Source organism: Amblyomma mixtum, chromosome 5, assembly GCF_055824585.1.
Source record: "Amblyomma mixtum isolate Tamu chromosome 5, ASM5582458v1, whole genome shotgun sequence".
NCBI lineage: Eukaryota > Metazoa > Arthropoda > Arachnida > Ixodida > Ixodidae > Amblyomma > Amblyomma mixtum.
In genome coordinates this window covers 88,093,245-88,113,137 of record NC_143016.1, presented here as the reverse complement: position 1 = coordinate 88,113,137, position 19,893 = coordinate 88,093,245, and the positions used below count along the sequence as shown (strand labels likewise).

The 19,893-nt window shown below is 46.0% G+C and overlaps 1 protein-coding gene across 2 annotated transcripts in view; it reads left to right on the top strand.

Annotated features, from left to right (window-relative positions):
• The first annotated feature begins 27 nt into the window (after positions 1 to 27).
• The window catches only part of LOC149342925 (dual oxidase 2-like), a 57,936-nt gene continuing 38,070 nt past the window's right edge, over positions 28 to 19,893 (top strand). Inside the window, exons 1-9 of one of the 2 annotated variants that reach the window (XM_089545450.1) lie at positions 28 to 365; positions 1,091 to 1,225; positions 2,713 to 2,877; positions 7,136 to 7,314; positions 14,164 to 14,368; positions 16,716 to 16,921; positions 19,263 to 19,323; positions 19,383 to 19,479; positions 19,590 to 19,695. In XM_089545450.1, the coding sequence (XP_089401576.1) occupies positions 221 to 365; positions 1,091 to 1,225; positions 2,713 to 2,877; positions 7,136 to 7,314; positions 14,164 to 14,368; positions 16,716 to 16,921; positions 19,263 to 19,323; positions 19,383 to 19,479; positions 19,590 to 19,695 (1,299 nt within the window). In that variant the 5' untranslated portion in view covers positions 28 to 220. The remainder of the gene's footprint in view (positions 366 to 1,090; positions 1,226 to 2,712; positions 2,878 to 7,135; positions 7,315 to 14,163; positions 14,369 to 16,715; positions 16,922 to 19,262; positions 19,324 to 19,382; positions 19,480 to 19,589; positions 19,696 to 19,893) is intronic. The other variant, XM_089545448.1, reaches the window with a different exon arrangement.

The window sequence follows — 19,893 nt, the reverse complement described above, 5'->3', positions numbered from 1 at the left end:
GTTGGCATCCGGCACGCGCGCAGCCCAGAGAGTTCCACATCCGCCTGATCAGTGCAAGACGGCCGCCGCATATCCGCCGGGAGGCGACGAAGACCGCACAGTTCGATCTCTTCTCCTCCCGAGCTGGGAGTGAGCGAAACTCCCGAGATCGAAGAGCGTGGACAAGTGCCCCAGCCCACTGGCGCCGCGACCCGACTCCTGGCAGACAGGGACAGGAGCCATGACGCGGCCTGCGGTTCTGGCGGTCCTTTTAGGTGGGCTACTCCTGAGCTGTCCTTTGCTGTCCAGGACTCAGGATACAGGACCGACAACGACGACTACGAGCTCGGCGCCACCAACGACACCAACCCCTCAACCTTCCGGAGGTAAGACTAACCTCCAGCCTCGTGGAATGTCTCTCACTCTACCTGCTTGAAAACTGTCGGGGGTGAATTGTTCACAAAATAATTATATGCTGTGCCACACACATACTTTGAGCGAAAAGACAGAATCACAGCCGTAACCACTTCTGGAAGTTTGTGCAATAGATAAGGGTGCCTGCAATAAAAAAAACTGAAAATTGAAATCGAGATCATGACCGTAAAGGATTTTTCGTCCTAGTTTCCAAAGTGTTTCTCGTAAGAAACAAAATGCAGGCATTAGTAAACAAGACAAAGGACTTTGTACGCGCCCAGCAGTTTATCTTGGTTTTTACCTTACAAGCCCCCCAAAACACAGTTAATTTTATCCAGCAGGTATAAAGTTCACAAGATGCAGGATAACTGTTTCGTGCTATTGTGCGCTTTTCACAAACGGGCAAAATTGGTGCCAAGTGGAATTACACGGAATAGCAACGCCAGAACACGTGACCTTGAAAGTATAGTTACGAATGTCATGGACAACGAAGCATTTTGATGAAAACTGCAGGCATCTAAGTAAACAGTGTAGCCTATGCTCACTGAAAGAGCAAGAATCTGCTGGGCGAATTTTATTCGACAAAGGTTGCGAAGCTCCCCGTGCATGGCGCGCGTGCAGGACGGATGTCGGGATTAGCCCTTAAGATTGGATTCTCCTTTTTCCTTTCCTCTCTTATTTCTTTTTTCTTTGCCAGACGGTAAACCAGCCGACATCAAGCAAAATCTGATCGACTGGTTGATTGACAGCATCGACCCTCGACATGAAACAGAGTTTGAAGGCTACGACGGCTGGTACAACAACCCCAGCCACCCGGAGCTGGGTTCAGCAGGTGAGAGTGCTTTTTCAGAATTAATGACTTGTTCGTGAAAGGGCGGTGCCCTTGCGAGGTGATTCTGTTGCCTTTGCGTGATCGTAGAGCAGCAGGCTTGCGAGCAAACGTGCTACATGATGTGAGTTTTCTTAAAAAGTCACAGAAAGTTACACCTAGAAACAAAGTACCTTTTCGTGATTGGTTGTAGCTTTTGTAAACTGTTGTGTTTTTCCTGCGCTTCGATTAGTTCTTCTGCACCCGTGGTCGTCTCAGCCGCAAAGGAAGGCAAAGAATTCGAAACACAGACGTGTAGTAAAAACGTGAGACTACCACAACTGAACATTAACGTGTGTGTGCGCGCGCGCGCGCGCGCGCGCGCGCGTGTGTGTGTGTGTGTGTGTGTGTGTGTGTGTGTGTGTGTGTGTGTGTGTGTGTGTGTGTGTGTGTGTGTGTGTGTGTGTGTGTGTGTGTGTGTGTTTGTGTGCGTGCGTGCCTGCGCATGTGTGCGTGTGTGTGTGTTAAATTTACAGCTTCATTGCGAGAGGCTCCGGCTTTAATTCTGACCACGTGCACATCTTTAATTCGATATCTCAATACTTGGGAGCGTTTTAAGGCCTTACTAACCCCATTACAATAAAAGCCGGCGGCGTGTGTGTGTACTCGCAGATGGTACAGAAAATCCCAGCGATGGCAAGAAAAATACGGTGACGTCATCAGCCGGCCGTAGGACGCACACAGTAAGCCGAACAGTGCAACTTCACACAGTCGTATACATTTGGTTCGTCTTACATACCCCCCACTGGCTGACATTGCGGCGCAGTATTCCCTACAACATCCGTATACTGTCGTACAGGGTTCCGGATGGTGTCACACCATTTCTCTTTGCATACAGCTTATATGTGCCAGCCAAGTTAGAGGCTAGCTTGCGACATGAATTCGAACCGACGACATTTGGACCCGTCCAAATGCCGTCCAAGACTTCACCGCTTCCTTTAAGGCGCGATTGAAGTATGCACCGGGATGTGAGACAGCTACGCCATTTTCTTTCTTAAAAAAATTCGTATTAAAATTATGACGCAACCGTTCAGCGCACATTGTTGAGGGAGGTGACATTCAATATATCCTCCAATAGGTTGGAGGATAGCTCGCGACAAGTATTCCAAACGAGCGTCCGACTATTTCATTCGAACCTTTGTGGATTCAGCGTTTGGTGAATCAGCTCTCGCAGGCGCGTTTCCGTTTCATTTCTCAGTGCGCAACTTGCGTCGAGGTCGAGCGCTCACAATTACGCACTAATGCTTTCGTCTGCACAGCATGTAAGCAGCCTTAGGCGCCCTCTGATTTTTTTTATTTTTTTTTTGCATTTCACTGATCGAAATGAGGTAGCTGTGGCCAGGGAATCGAACCCACGAACTCTTCTGTAGCAGGAGGAAAGGAGAGCAACTGAGGCATTTCGGCGTCTGCGACTGCCACAAATGCTGATGGATACGTGTTTTTTTCCGCAGATGGGCACCTCATCCGGCTCTTCCCAGCGCAGTACTCGGACGGCTCGTACCGGCCGAACGGTCAGGATCGACCCAACCCGTTCACCGTCAGCGAGATGACCATGCGGGGAAACTTCGGCGAGGGCTTGTCGCGCACTGGAAAGACGGCCTTCCTCGTGTTCTTTGGTAGGGGAGCACAGCACCGAATCTCCTACATACGGATTTAATAGGCTGCATTCAGACAGAGCGGTGGACAAGCCGTACCATATTATTAATCGGAGCGTGCTTTCTGGTGAAAGCATGTAGTAAACAGACTTTTTAAGCATGGATTTTTGTATATATAGTCAGGGTATACACTTTTATCAATTCTCACTAATATGTCCTCTCTGAGGACAGATACGGCCGTCTTTTACTTATTTTTCACCTTCTCATCTATACACTGACATGCAGAATCATTGCCTGACAGCTCTATGTCAGAAAGGCTACAGGCATCGACGTATTATATATTTTTGATATTCTAAAACAGCACACCGCTCTCGTATCACCCGATCAGCGTCCTAGGAACTTTGTTACCCCCGTTTTCTTCTCTTTTTTTTTTTTTGCACAATGAATAATTTTGGCTCTGTTTGGCCCATTTTGAGCTATCAATCATAAAATGTGAAATGCGTTATAGCCCCTTTTCAAGAAGCGGGAACACACATCTTATCTAAGTTTAGTGGAGTTGAGCTCGTTTCATTAGAAAGTCGATTCAGTAGATTCACTGGAATGTACAATGAATTCATTACAATGAATATAAGTTCAAATCGGATGCCTATTCAAATCGGATGCCTATAGTACAACATTGAAAGGTATCCTTACCTCTGGGCTATCGAACGTACACCTTTCAACCCTTGATGTCATTACAGTGATTGTGCAGCTCGGATAGAGATAAAGCATCAATTATTTGGCAGGACTTTTAATGAATACACCGCTACTTTCCTTTATACCCACTTCAAGTTCTCATTTTTTTCTGCTTTTTTTCTCGGTGATTGTGCAGTTCAGTTCTTTCTTTTTTCAATGACCACTTAACTTTGGAGGTGGACGTTGATGGCGACTGCATAACAGTGCAGCTTTCAGCGCTTATTTTTGTTACTTCTTGTGCACCTTTCGACAACTAACGTTTAGTTTGTTGCTAACTATGCACACACTGTAGCGTCACTAGTTCTGTACGTTCAATATTTGATACTCTTGGTTCTAGGAGTAAGGTTGCGTTAATTTCCAGTTCTTTATTTTTGGGCACCGCAGCACCGGGCCAATAAGGACCGCAACTGAGAAAGACACGTGGTTACCGTCTAATAGGGATGCGGTGACCAGGAACATTCGGTATTGAGTCACAAGGGTTTATGAGCAACATGCTCGTAGTGTGCCGGAATCATGGCTCGTTTTAATTTTTTTCTGATGCAAGTCGTATAGGCTATTCATATAAAAAATATCCATTACAAATATCACTTTACTTTTATTGGTGTGAGTTTTTCGGGCAGCCAATCGTGTCGAAATCGAATCCACTCAGCTAGACATGACTAAGGCCTCTAGTTTCCCGCGATTCCGAGAAAATTTGCTGATTTAGAGCAATTTTAGGGGAACATGTGTTGACAGCCACATTCTCTTTCTTTTATGCTATTGTTGTCACGGGTGTCAGTAAGAACGATGCTATGATGTAAAAACGATTATTTACCTTATTTGCGCGAGAAAAAAAAAACCTGAGCGGGGAGGCTGAGAGCTGAGGGAAATATTAAAGAAATATTAGTACGATTATAATGCAACCTATAAAACAGTTCAGGTCAAATGTAGCCGATCCCCCGCACTCGCTTCCAAAAAGGAAAAAAAAAAGCAGACAGCATGTTAAAATACGGAATACACTGTTGTGTCTATGTTATTTAAAAGGCCACGCTTCAGAGATACGCGATACAATCGAGCAAAGCTATGCCCCGATACTTTACTGCACGCAGCCAGCCACTCAGTAGCAGCCGCCGCTACTTCAAGCTGGCCAGTCCTGCGCCCGACCACATTTCTTTGCTTTCCCTACTCCGTTCAACACTTTCAGTGCCTTCTCTGTCTCAACAACCCGCACTGCCTCCTTTCCACATCCATAGCCCCCTTGTGCGTTGCACTTTCAATGCTGCGCGGTTTGCCCCAAGATTATTGTAAAGCTGGTTTCTTCTATTTGCTTTTAAGTCTAACGGCGAAGCTCGCTTTACCTAGCTTGTAAAGCTCGGAGAAAAAACAAATCACTACATGTTCATATCTTGGTTACGGATATAAGCGAAGTGTATTCTGAAGCATTATTCGAAGTCTCCGGCGGAATTAGGCCGATTTTTTTTTTTTGAATTCGCGGAATTTTAGAATTTTCCGCTGCAGAAAGTTAGGGGGCCTTAGACATGACAATCTGCGGAATAAAGAAATACTGATTAAATCGAATGTTTCGAAAATTTACAACAACTCCCGATATCTGAGGAACGCTGCAGAATTTCTTTACTAAGATTGCGAGAAACTTCGCCTCCAAAGGTGGCAAGTGCTTCAATGGCTGCCATCTCGAAATAACGCTGTCTGCACAGTAGCACTCATAAAAGAGGAACTTTGGCGTTGAACGCCTACAACGCTTATCACCAGTCTTTCTTTTTTTTTTTTTTGCCGTGAAGAGTTTTGTGGTTATTATTTCCTTCCATGCTTGAAAGAGCTGGCGGAAGTGCTGCGCTGACGTCAAGCGGCGCGCTCGTGATAACCCGTCAGAGACTCCGCGAGTGACGGTCGGTCTTATCGCATGTCGGCCACTGGTAGCAGAAACGCTTCCTGTAAGCACCGATGCTGCAAAGCAACCCACTAGGCGTGCCACTTTTTGTTCCTACTAGTTCGCGTAGCGCTTTACCGGCAAGCATAATAGACGTGGAGCGAAATATTACAGTGATCCTATTCCAATCCTATTATGTTTTTTTTTTGTTGTCGCTGGGATACGCCCCCGTTATCGCTCAGATACGCCAGCCGGCGTGACGTACAATGATAATGGAATAAAAATTGGCAGTTGTTTAGCTCTGGTTAAACCTGGATGATTGCGAAAGCAACGACGAGAGAGAGGTGATGGAGAGCGCGCGGCAGCGGCGGCGCCTCGGCACGCTAGCTGTGCGCTGCTACTGCGCATGCGCAACTGGCGAGCGCGGCGGCGGCGCGCCAGCTGTGCGCCGTGTGACGTCACTGCTCCTCGCGCATGCGCAGTATGGCCTTTCGTCAGCTCCGCGAAATTGTTCGGCGACTCGCGTAGTGCTGCTTTCGCAACAACAATGGAAGAAAATAATTGTTTCATCATACCGGCCGGTGTGTAATCTCCTCGGAGTATTAGATATCAGAAGCCTTTCTCTTTACGTCTAAGCGACAAGATCGCAGCACTGTGGCTTTAAGCACGCTATCCATGCCCAGGTGGCGCTGTACGATGAAGCACCGCGAATGCATGTAACCCAGGAGAGTTCAAGCCGCATTAGAAACCCTCATGTTAGCATGAGTCTGATGCATACGACCTTCGAACCAAAATATGGTGCGCTCAGATTTCACGATGTAAATGTTGTTTGGATAATCCTTGTAATGTATTAATTAGCACCTGAAACGTATATGTACGCGTGTTGTACTCGTAGTAAAGGTGTAATGTCTGTTTAATTATTACTTTTATAATAGTTTTGCACGCAAGATTCATTGTGCAGCAACAATAACGCGAACTTAATTGGGTATGTCCTGAGTACGATCTACTGCGCTTCCAAATTGCTCGTCCACATGAGTGACGAACAGAAAGCAAGACAAACATTCTCGTTAAAATGGCGTTGGTACAGTCAGTTATGAAAAGCAGCTATTTGCTGCTCCTCCTTACACCATGCAAAAAATAAAGTTTATCGAGACTATCCATGTCTCCTCTATGCCGTAAATGCCAGCCAACATATGGCCGAGGTTGGCAGTTTATCAAAAACCACGTTGACTAACTATTCGATAATTAGCAGCGACCCCTGTTTAGTTAAGCCTCTCGGGGCTGGCTGCAGACCAGTGGTTTCTTTAGCAAAAAATGGGCTGCTTCTAATGAATGGACGTTAAGAAACACCGGCATCGTAATATCCTGCGCGTACTCCGATGACCATCATCATGCCACACTGGTGCCATGGAACTATGGTATTTAATCTTTTGATCATGCATGGCTACGATGAAAAAGAACAGGACTAAGACGGAACATAAATGTACACAGGTCGTGCTACCTCCTCTAAAGGGCTCCGCCGTGGTGTCTGGAAATGCTCTGGGGCTGCTCTGTAGATGCTGCGGAAGTGGTGTGGAGATGCTCTGGATATAATTTGGACGTGCTCTGGATATGTTCTGGACGTGCTCTGGAGGTGTTCTGGAGTAGCTCTGATGGTTACATTCTGTTGCCTCGCAGGCCAACAAGTGGTTGAGGAGATCCTGGACGCGCAGAGGTCCGGCTGCCCGCCGGAGTACTTCAACATCCCAATACCGGAGACGCACGAGTACCGCAACATCGGCGCTGCCGCCATGCCTTTCCTCCGGACGCGCTACGATGTGCGAACGGGCAACTCACCGAACAACCCGAGACGACAGGTTAGGCTTCATTCGCTGCCACAGCTTACAACCATTGTCCAGTTTTTATTTTATGAAGCCTTTGTGAGTTTCGGATCTTATCGCTGTTTTTGGTGGTTGCTGCGAAAACCTAGATGAAAATTCAGTTCCTGGTCTTTGATGCCGTCATACTCTCTTCCGGGATGACACACCGCTTGGACGATGACAACATGCATGCGATATCCTCGAACAAGGAACTCCGCCACCCTTGCCATCAAAACGTGATGCAAGGTGCAGGAAACACTGCGTCCAGTTTTTATTTTATGAAGCCTTTGTGAGTTTCGGATCTTATCGCTGTTTTGGTGGTTGCTGCGAAAACCTGGATGAAAATTCAGTTTCTGGTCTTTGATGCCGTCATACACTCTTCCGGGGACACATTGCTTGGACGATAACAACGTGCATGCGATATCCTCGAACAAGGAAGTCCGCCAGTTTGATACCCAGGAACTAAACCAGCGCTTCTATTGGCAGCATCAGCAGCAATCGACGGCATAAGTCCGTGTCTGGGCTGCTATGGATATTGTGGCTATGACTGTGGCGTTAGTTTGAAGAGTTTTCTTTTGCTATTGTTTATTCTCTATGGGTGTAAGTTTCAAGTGCTGGCAACAGACGCAGAGGAGCACCGCAACACGGGCGGGGCAGATATTGTCGCGTGGCATGTCTGTCACAGAGTGACGAGATTTGATTGACGTCGCTTTGCACGCCCCGCAGGCGCGGAGTTTTCGAATGGAGCGAGAGATAGCCTAAATTAGTTGAGTCACAGCGGCGAAGGCATTCGCTTTCTCGAAATTATAAAAACTTATATGGCTATTGCTGACGGCCGGCTATAAATATCTGATATACAAGCGGGCGCCTATTCGTCCTAGTTAAGTTTACTATTAGAATTTACTTAATCACTTTACTAGTTAGCATGATTCGCCTGTTTTTTGACGTTCACTAACACTGGTATTGCTGTGCGGCATAAAGCTTATTTTTAGAATTTAGTGGCGGGCTTCTCTGAGACACCTGGTATATACCAGGTGTCTGGTAGCTAAATGTAACCAAGCTTTTAAAAAAACACAGTAAGTCCTAGCCGTCTGAAACCAAATGAGGGTTGTTTAGAGTCGCGTGACCTAGTTTGCAGTGTTTTTTTCGTTCTTCAAGGCTGAATAATTAATTAAGCTTAATTAACTAAATTTTTAATTATTGACTTGAGGAACAAAGTGTCAATGGAAAAGTTGTAGTTCGCTTTGAGAAACAGCTTACTGAGACATTTGCAGCAATGTAATATATACGTAAAGTAGTTTTTTTACCGGCCTTTAACCGTAACCCGCACAATCACATGGCCAGAGGCAACAGTATTTAATCTGCGGCACAACGTCAGCTCGGCGGCGCACGACACCGACTCTTGCATGATGTTCACCCCGGTATTGGCCTTCCAGGTTAGTTACCTAGACTACGCTAAGGAGACTCGTAGTAGCGATCGTTGTCTTTTCGCGGTGTCGTGCCCCTACGACTTGAAATGGCGCACTGCGCTGCGTGCGTTATGTGATATACTTGCCTTTGATTTGCTATCTGAGCTAATGCTGCTGCTTTCGGGAGATGTTGAACTTAATCCTGGCCCCGGACCAACCAACCTTTCCGATGTTTTAGATGCTCTCAAGCGGCTAGATAACACCATGCAGCCATGCGTGCCGACCTTGATCAATTGAAAACAACCCAAATCAGCCATGAAACACAACTAACTGCACTTTCAAACCGAGTAGCAGAGCTCGAATTAGACGAGCGTAAAACAGTATCACCATCAAAACAGGCAGAGACTAGCCAGATTAGGCAGGACATCGCTGAACTAAAGGCCGCCAACATAGACGCGAAGAACAGGATGCGCCGAAACAACCTGCTCTTTTTCGGCTTAGATGATAGCGACAAAGAATCGTGGACTGAATCGGAGGAAAAAGTTATTGCGCTGTGCAAAGAAAAACTAGATTTGAATTTAGAACCAAGCGCAATAGAACACGCCCACCGCATTGGTCAATTCTCAACGAAAAAAAAACGGCCAATAATAGTTAAAATGAATCACTACAAGGCAAAAGAAAGCGTGCTTGCATGTGGTCGTAAATTGAAAGAAACACCTTACGTTATCCGAGAAGACTTCGAATTCGCCACTCGACTGGCTCGCTCCAAATTAGTTCAATTCATTAAGCTCCGAGGGTGTAGCTTTAAGCTTCGATACGATAAACTTATCGTTGGCGAGAAATGTTACACCTACGATCATGCCTCTGATACCATAACAGAAACAGATACGAACACCAAGCCCGCGGCAAAGATAAATGGAGCACAGGACAATACACAGCAGGCCTCAGAGCAAGCCAAGTGACACTCTACTGAACTGCATGAACCGATTCCGCCAAGCAATCGTCATTCACCCGCACTCATCAACATCGCTTTTACTAATATACGGAGTGTTCTACCTAAACGCCATCAGGTTCACAGTTTCATTGAAATCACAGACGCCGATATGGTCATACAGAAACTTGGCTGCACCCAGAGATAGAAGACCACGAATTGTTCCCCTCAGACTTCCATTTCACCACATACCGCAAAGATCGGACTAAACGAAAAGGGGGAGGAGTTCTAATAGCCGTTCGTAACACTCTGCAGTCCTCGCTTATCCGGCATGATAATAACCTAGAAATGATCTGTGTATGCCTTCACAACGCCTCCGAAAAGCTAGTGTTCGGTGTCTGCTATAGACCTCCAGACAGTCACGTATCATTCCCCGATTCCCTACGCCATGAATTAACGATTATTAGGAATGATTATCCTAAAGCACCCATATTTCTTTTTGGTGATTTCAATTACCCACAAATTAACTGGTCATTGCTCTCGACACTAAGTTCGACACCTGCAAACGAACAGAAAGTTTTTCTAGAACTAACCCTTGACTTTAACCTTCAGCAAGTGATAACAAGTCCAACGAGAGGAGACAACATCCTAGATCTTTTGCTCACAAGTCACCCGGACGACGTAAAATCTATTACTGTCCTTCCTGGATTAAGCGACCACAACCTTGTTCACATCTCCATGACGCTGCCTTTAAAAAAGAAATCACCAACCAGCAAACTGATAAAAGACTACAAAAGGGCTGATTTTGATGCTATGAACAATGATCTTGAAAAATTTTTCGACAACTTTCGTTGCACTTATCTAAATCGCACACCTAACTCAAACTGGAATTTGTACAGAGACCCTACTACATTTGGAAAGTAAGCACGTTCCAACACTACTTATTAAATCAGATACCAAGAATCCATGGTTTAACAAACGCCTGAAGTCTCCCCTTGGCAAAAAGAAGCGCCTGTATCGAACAGCAAGACTTCAAAATAGTCACTTAGCATGGGAAAAATATCGCTTGTGCGCCCAACAGTATACCACAGAACTGACAAGTGCTAAAGATAAATTTTACTCTCAAGATTTACTATCAATCCTTCACTCTAACCCCAACAAATTCTGGCGCATGCTATCTAATAAACCACAAGATCGCCATGTACAACTCCTAGATGCTGATGGAGAACCAATCAAAAGCGATGACTGTGCGACCGCGCTCAACAATTACTTTACGTCAGTTTTTTCCGCTGCTAACGTTACTGCTAATGAGCACATTCCAGAAATCTCACTCTCAGAAATGCCTAAAATCGAAATTAACCCTGATGGTGTATCAAAGCTTATTGCCTCACTGAAAATATCTACATCTGCCGGCTGCGATCAAATGAACAGTAAGCTACTAAAAAATACCATTTCATTGTCTAGCCAGGTACTGCATCTAATTTTTGCGCAATCCTTAGATACCGGGGTTGTCCCTGACGATTGGAAAAAAGCTCAAATTACACCCATATTTAAAGCGGATGACCGCACGCGCCCTAACAACTATCGTCCCATTTCCCTCACTAGTATACCGTCTAAACTACTTGAGCACATTATTTTTTCCAATCTTATGACCCACCTAGAATCAATGAACTTTTTCTATCCGAATCAACACGGCTTCCGCAAGCAGCTGTCATGTGAGACCCAGCTCGCCGAATTCACCCACGACATTCTACAATACTTAGATAACCTTGTCCAGATCGACGCTATCTTTCTCGACTTTTCAAAAGCATTTGATCGTGTTTCCCATAATCTTCTTCTTTTTAAGTTGTCATCGCTCGGCATTCCACAAACTTTGCTCTCCTGGCTAGAGCACTTCCTTAAAGGACGTAAGCAGTTCACCTATGTTAATAACTGTCGCTCAGGTTTTACCGACGTAACATCCGGCGTACCTCAAGGTGCAGGCTTATCACCTCTTTTATTCATCATCTACATCAATGACCTACCGATCAACATAAAATCCACGCTACGTTTATTCGCAGATGACTGCGTAATTTACAGCCCCATCCACGGCGCTAGCGCCATTGCCGCTCTTCAACAGGATCTAACCACTATCTCAGCGTGGTGTGAAAAATGGCACATGCCTCTTAATCTAAATAAATGCCAATCCATATCATTCTCCCGCAAAAACACAGTTGTTGATAGCACTTACAACATAAAATCGGTCGCCGTCACCAGAACATCATCTTATAAATACCTAGGAGTACACATCACATCATCGCTGTCATGGACAACACACATTCAGACCATCTGTTCCAAAGCATCACGCACACTTGGTTTTCTCCGGCGCAATCTAAAATCTGCATCACCTGAAGTAAAAAAGTTGGCATATATAACATTCGTACGTCCTAAATTGGAGTACGCGTCATCTGTCTGGCATCCATCACAATCGTATCTCATCTCAGACCTTGAAGCCATTCAAAATCGCGCCGCCCGTTTCATTACATCGCAGTACCGTATTTTCCGGTGTATAAGACGCACCCTTGTATAAGACGCACTTGCCATATATGCAAGCTGTCACTGGAAAAGTTCGTATATAAGACGCACCCGTGTATAAGACGCACCCCAGTTTACCCAGTTAGGCCAGTGAGGCTTAATTAAATACGCTTGCGCGACTATCGCGAAATGCACCATACCTGTGAGCAATTCTTAAGCAACGCTAAGTGATCGAAAAAGGCAACACTCATGCCATACTCGTCCACGTTCTAGCAAAAAAGAACGGAAAAACGATGCAGCTCCCCATATGTCCATAACATTTTATTCTACTTGAAACCTTCGAAGTCTTCATCTTCAGATGCGCTATCAAAAGGTTCACCCATTTCTGGAAGCAACTCGGCTGAAACATGCACTACGTACACGGAGCAAAAAAAAGTTGCAAAGGGTGACTAAAAAAGAACGCCGGCTTGTCTTGACAATGGCGAGAAGCGCGATTGTCACCATCTTTTGGCGCTTCTCATTACTTTTGCTTGGGGCCTCCGAAACAGCCGCGCGTTTGTGATCCCGGAAGTCGTCATCCCCGCCGTTTCATAATATAGATCACCTAGAATGTCGCGCACGGCGGTCCCGGTATTGAAGTATTAACCGTGTTACAACCGCGTTATTGGTAGTGATATTTTTTAGGTGAAAAAAGCTTGAGCATGAACTGGAGTAATCGATGAACGCGCAAAAAAAGATGAAAAATTCGCATATAAGACGCACCCTTGTATAGGACGCACCAGCAAAATTTTCGAAAAAAAGCCGCGTCTTATACACCGGAAAATACGGTACTCAAGAAATACTAGCGTAACATTACTAAAACGATCCCTCGGCCTTCAAACACTAGCAACTCGCCGTGTTATTTCCCGTCTATGCCTCTTTCACTCTTTCTTTTATCGCTCACCAAGACATTTGTTGCTGCAGCTACCCCCACGTACGTCATCCCGCCTAAACCACAGTAACCCAATCGCACGCATTAAAACCCGCACCTCCGCAATGAGCAGTTCGTTTTTTCCCGACGCCATAGTGCTCTGGAATGGCCTTCCCGACAACATAATAACATGCTCCGATCGCCGCCTTTTCCGCGAAAAACTGGCTAATCACTTCTCATAAACATATTCATACTGCGACACCGAAGTGCCAACTGTTCCTTGTTTTCTTTTTGTATGTTTATTTCTTGCTTTTAGTTTGCATATTATTGTACTCTTTTTGTACCCCGTGTATTTTTCCCCCTTTCTTTTTTTTTGTGTGTGTTCTCTGCCACTACCCTCCAACCTGTATGTACGCACCCCCTTATGTAATGCCTTCGGGCCTTTAAGGGACAAATAAATGAAATGAAATGAAATAAAAAAAAGCTTCCACATGACAACTGTGCCACTTCAACGGCCCAAGACGAGCCTTAAAGAATAAAATCCGTTTTTTCTGAAGTCCTCCCCTCGATGAGACTTTGGGTGCACATTGGGGCGGAGAAGTGAGCGAGCAGCTGGTCACGTGATAACTTTGTTTTAAGGCCAATAAATGAAGCTACGTAAATCGTAACTTGACGGAAACAGCACTACTAGCGGTTTTTCGAGGCGATCTAAAACTTTTTCATTGAGACTTTCTTCCTGAAGTCAATAATTAAAAAGTTAGCTAATTAAACTTACATAATTAATTAATTTTGAAGAGCGAAAAAAATACTCAAGACTAGGCCACGCGACTATGAACAACCCTCAATTGGTTTCACTGGACTAGGACACTTCGCCTTTTTTAAAAGTTTGGTTACATTTAGCTGGTACACCCGGTATATACACACACCTGAACAGACGTTTTCATACAGCAGTCTCAGCTTTACAGTATAGTTGCCCTCTATAACCCTCTTTCCGCTATAACTTGTATCGAACAACCCGTTCCGTGGACGACTGTTAATTTCGCTCCTTGATTAAGCGCGCGCACTGCTGCGGCCTGTCGCAGATCAACGAGATCACCCCGTGGATCGACGGCGGCCTGACGTACGGCACCTCGAAGACGTGGGCCGACACCCTGCGCGCGTTCCGCTGCGGCAAGCTGGCCTCGTCGCACGGCGGCCAGTTCCCCGTGGAGAACAGCATCCGGCTGCCCATGGCCAACCCTCCGCCGCCAAGGTTCCACCGGCTACGCCCCGTGTCGCGATTCTTCCGTGAGCAACATGGCCGTGTCCGCACGAGCTCTCGAGCTTGCCTATCATTTCGCCGCCTGGTTCCTCGCCTTCGCAACTATAGTTCCGTTAATCAGACTGCTATAGCCGGATACAACTTAAGAAATCAGCGGTTTTTCACCGACAAAGGACCCCCTTCCAGACAATGGCGTCGGGCCGATTCTCATGAACCTGCTAGCGTGACAAAGCAGGGGGTGGTAGATAAGAGAGGATAATCCCTTCCCTCTACGGTCGGCGATAGACCCCTCTCTCCATTGTGTCGCCGCTCCCTGTATAGAGGGAAATGCTTCGTTCTTGAGTTGTGACCGACTAGAGTGGTGCACCTTTCTTCAACCGTTCAACCATTTAACGATATCGTGCTCACCAAGTCCTATGCTGTCATAATACACACAGGTGTGCACAAGGGGCGGGGGGGGGGGGGGGGGGGGGGATAGTGGTCTCCTTAATGGCATGAGGAAGGGGAACGCAAATTTTGTCCCCTATTCTTCCTTGCTACAAAGAAAACTTGAAGAGGCACTACTAGAAACGTTAGCGCCCCTTGTAGAGAGACCTCTACATGCCTATGATGATACAGGCCCTGACAACTTTCATCCAAGTGATACGCCTGCGCCTGATGCTTCGTTGCAATATTTATGGGGAAGTAATAGTTGCTCTTAGAGGCACTTATATGGTTTTGGAAACGCAGTTATTCTCCAAAGGTGTGATTTCTGCAGCACTTAGTGTTTTCTCGCTTAAAGCGTAGACATACAGATGCGAAGATTCTAGTCACTATAGCTTCGCAGTCATGCCCTTTTGTATACTGTACGAGTCACAAATTGACTGTGGTACGTAAACTAACGCAATTTATGTAGGTTTAGGACGAATTAATTCGCTGGAGTGTACTGCGGTCATAAACGTGTGCATTAATAAAAGTGCTCGTGCCTTGTCATTGGGAGATGTACGGCAAAAAAAAAAAAGGCAACCATCGTCACTTTTTCTCCGCTAAAAAAAAAAGAAAAAAAGCCCTTTCGTTCGAAGATGAACATTTAGCCAACTCTCCAGAAGGAGGCTACGGTAAATTTAATCGAGCAGCCCCTGCAGGTTGCACTGTACCTACCGAAGATTGACGGCAAGAGAAGGGGCCGATGCTATAGCAGTACAAGGTCCGGCTGCCTTTGACTAAGCTGGGACGTTCTGATTGTGTTTTCGTTTAAGAACACTGGACAGTTATACCTTTCTAGTGGATGTCAAAATTGCACTGCTATGCACATAGAAGTGTGCGTTTCTTTCTTTCCTTCAGCCTACCAACCTAATATCTCCTTGTTCTTTTTTCTGGTGCGCAGAAGGTACTAGTTATGGATGGAGGTTTAATCTATATTTAGACAGCTACTACCGCCTTCGTGATAAGAAACTGTTTCTTTTCATCACGAATTTCATGAAAAGAAGGAAGGTGAGCGGCTTGGCTTCAAAAATTAGCAAAAATTTTTTTCCTGCAATGAATTGTGAATTTCAATATCTACAACCTTAGAGGAAATAAATATGGCGCATTCCCAACTTATTTCGAACCCAGTGCTTTTCTAGCAACTTGGATGTCTGAAAATGAGTGTCCCTATAAAATTACACTTCCCTCAGTCATCAGTAATGGCAAGCTTGCCAAAAACGCCCACTTTGTTCGCTGCATGTTCCCTGACCTAGAGGCTTAACGGCTGCTCGGAAAAGAGGAGGCATAGTAACGCTGATTTGCTCCGTTAACTAAGTTCGAAGATAAAGGGCGCAAGAAAGTTAGGTGGACAGGGTTAATTGGGGAAACATGGGAGAGGCCCTTGCCCTGCAGTAGGCGTAGTCAGGCTCATGATGATTATGATAATGATGACGATGCAATCGTAACCACTGAAAATGATTTCCATGAGCCACAACTTTTCAAGAAAACAAATGAAGTGGAACGTACACAAAGCCTCGTTTCACACTGTGATGTCTTAAGAACTCCCGAAAATAAAAAAAAAGGGAGGCCACTGAGGCATCCAGTGGTTCGGTTTGGTTTTTGAGGAAAGGAAATAGCGCAGTATCTGTCTCACATATCTCGGTGGATACCTGAACCGCACCGTAAAGGAAAGGAGGAAGGTGGAAGTGGAAGAAGAAAGAGGTGGCGTAGTGGAGGTGGCAGATAATTTTTTCTGACTACAAAAACTGCAATATTTATTTATCACCGACTTCAAGAATGTCCGAAGATGTCCGGCGGACAATAAGAAGCGCAGATGGCAATAAAAGTAAAGATTAGACAAAGTCTATTCGATGAAAACTGCCAGGCGGTCATCCACCCGCACGATTTGACGCCAGGCCTTGGTTTCAGGACTGGGCAACCCAAGGGGCAACGAGAACACCTTCCTGCTGACCATGGGCACCCTGTGGTTCCGCTTCCACAACGCCGTGGCCGAGAAGATGTGCCAGAGGTTCGGAACCGTCAACGCCGGCTCGAACAACTCGTCTTCCTTGAAGATATGGAACGAGGAACGCATCTTCAACGAAGCCAGAAAGCTCGTCATCGCGGTGCACCAGGTGACGATGCTGCCTTTTGTACACTTCCTTTTCTTTTTGCAACATAGTTGAAAAAGCATGTTGGGCCAATAGGCGGAGCTATAGTGTAAGCCCATAAATTATGCATATGTATAAGCAGCAACAATAAAAAAGACACAATTGAATAATTTCTTAAATCCAGCCACATCATTTCAAAGTGTCGATGCTCCAGCTAGCTTCTGTGGTTTAGTGAATGAGCGCAGCGACAAATATCCCTCAAAGAAAGCCTTCCAGCCAATGGCGTCGATCGATTGTCGTGACATCGCAGTTAATGATTGATTCCAATTCACGGAGCCACCTGCCAGTCACCTGTGATGTCACGCAAAGAAAATAACCGCGACGCCGTGAGAACTGGTCGACGCTATGCCTTAAGGGCACTTGCCGCTGCATTCTTGAGCTGTGTACGACTACAGTACATGCATGCATGCGCCACTTTAACGCGATAGTGCTACTTCTCCTGTTGATGGGGATGATGATGCCCTATGGCTTAATGGTCTGCAGAAAATCCGGCGTCGTCGTCGTCGGCAGCGTGAGCGAAAAAGCAGGTGGAGCACCTGCCAGCTAGGTCACACGACTTTGTGACGTCATCACAACACCGGATTGTGAGAAAATTTCCCACCATGACAGGTGGCAATTAAATTAATGATCGGTCGCCAGAGGTTGCTTCAGAAGAGCAACTTACGTCCCTAAAACCCCACACGTGACTTAAACAGCCACCTCCCGGGTCAGTGGCGCATCACTTAACCGCTGCACCACTGCGCCAGGAGGGGTACGACGGCTCCCAGCGATCTATGAATGTAAAATATAAAAATTCCAATTCCGCGCATATTAACGCTGACACCTCATGCCCTTAAGGTGGACATTAGGTGTCCCCTCCAGTTTTTTATCTTTAAAAGCAATGTGCTCGGGCGAGCTCTAACACCAGGGACCTATACTCCGTTTCATACATCAGGTGCAACGCTGTGAAAGCTAGCGCTCTTATTTGCATTGCCTGCATCCGCGACCAAAAAGTAGTGCTCTCCTTGTGGTGAGCGAAAGATAGTAAATCATTTGCCTGCAGGCTTACTACAGGACACATTTGTAATCAGTTTGGTTAAATGCACTGACGCCACGCTATCGCTTTCTCTTGACTTAGACCATTCGGTCATAGAACACGCGCGGAGTGAAACGCCTCACTTTATTTTTTCGTGCGGACTATTTCCATACCTTTTACAGCGTTGCACCTGATGTATGAAAGCGGTGCAGCTGGATAGCTGAGAACCTTGAAAATAAAGGCGGGTAAATCCGTTTGGTTTGGTTTGGTTTGGTTTATTGGGGTTTAACGTCCCGAAGCGACTTAGGCTATGAGGGACGCCGTAGTGAAGCGCTCCCGAAATTTCGACCACCTGGGGTTCTTTAACGTGCACTGACATCGCACAGTACAGGGGCCGCCTCTAGAATTTCGCCTCCATCGAAATTCAGCCACCGCGGCCGGGTCGGACCCGCGTCTTTCGGGCCAGCAACCGAGCGCCGTAACCACTGCGCCACCGCGCCGGTAAATCCGTGATGAGGGCTTTCATTCCAGTGGGTTACGAGCGAGACTCGTGTTAAAACCCATCGGGAACCAGTGCGAAAAAGAATGGAAGAGTGGAGAACTATTTTTTTGGAGATAAATTCCTTGTTCGATTAAGGAATCCACAGTTGGCTGCGTATAAATGCATAGTCATGAGGGCGTCGCATAAGTATCATTCGCTCTTGCAACAGGACCCGAAGGAAGATTTCTTGTGGTGCAAGGTACTCGACGCCGAGAAATAAACCTGTCACGACAACGACTTTGAATGTTGAGATAATAGCTAGGCAAAACGCTGAATCGAACGCCTTATACGAAGTTAGCGAAACAGTACAAAAGAGTTGCTGCATTTCCCGCATCTCGGCGCACTCAGAGGCATCAGCTCGATTCGTAAAATTTGAAAGCTCCAGGAAAGTTTTACGATCAGAATACAAAAGTTCAACGCAAGAACAGGGGATTTTTTTTTTTTTTCAGTCTTCCTGAAGTTAGCACATTGGATGTCATAGCACAGGAATCAACGACTAAAGTGACGAAAACGAAATAAGATTTTTCCCTAAGTACTCGGAAAAAGTGTACAGGGAGTAATCTAAGTAGTTCATATCGTTCACTTTTCGCACTGCATTTCTAATGCAATGCGTAGAACGAATAACCTTGCTACCTCCGACGATTCACAAAACATGCGTATCTGGTAAATTATTGCGTAGTTCCTTCTCTTTCGTGACGACGATATTAGTAAACCAAATTAGTAACAAAAACATTTTATTGTGTGCGCAGCACATAATAATAAACGACTGGCTTCCTGAGTGGCTGGGATCTCCACTTCCGCAATACAAAGGTAAGCCGATAGACCTTTGTTGTCAGGCATTGCCTAATTTCTTGCATTGAACGCTTCAGGCTGGGACTCGAGCGTCGATCCAGGCATTGCAACAGAATTCCAGTCGGCAGCCATGAGATTTGGACACACGCTGGTGACGTCCGGCGGCTACAGAAGGTTAGATCCTTTCAAACATACCGAACACTGCCTTTCTTTGTCACTCGTAGGCTGGCTTTTACAACTGATACTATCGCTTGTATTATTTTTTCTCTGTCTCCCTCTATCAGGGGCCCTGCTTCAGACTGCAGAGTGCGTAACGTGACCTTCGAAATGGACGGACAGAGGCACAGTGTAAGCGGCGTCCGTACGTGCAACTCCTTCTGGAACCCACAGGTACGAACGCTTGTCTTCACTTCTTTGATTCCTCTTTCCCATTTTCCTTATCTTTCTGATCTACTTCAGTGCTGTCCTTAAGTCTTCTCGTCCGCTTTTCCTCGGGGCTGCCTGCTGCTTGGGAGTCGCTTGTATCTTCGGGCTTGAAGGTGATCAAATCATCGCTCCCATGCGCTGAAACTGGTGTGGTTTGCCGAA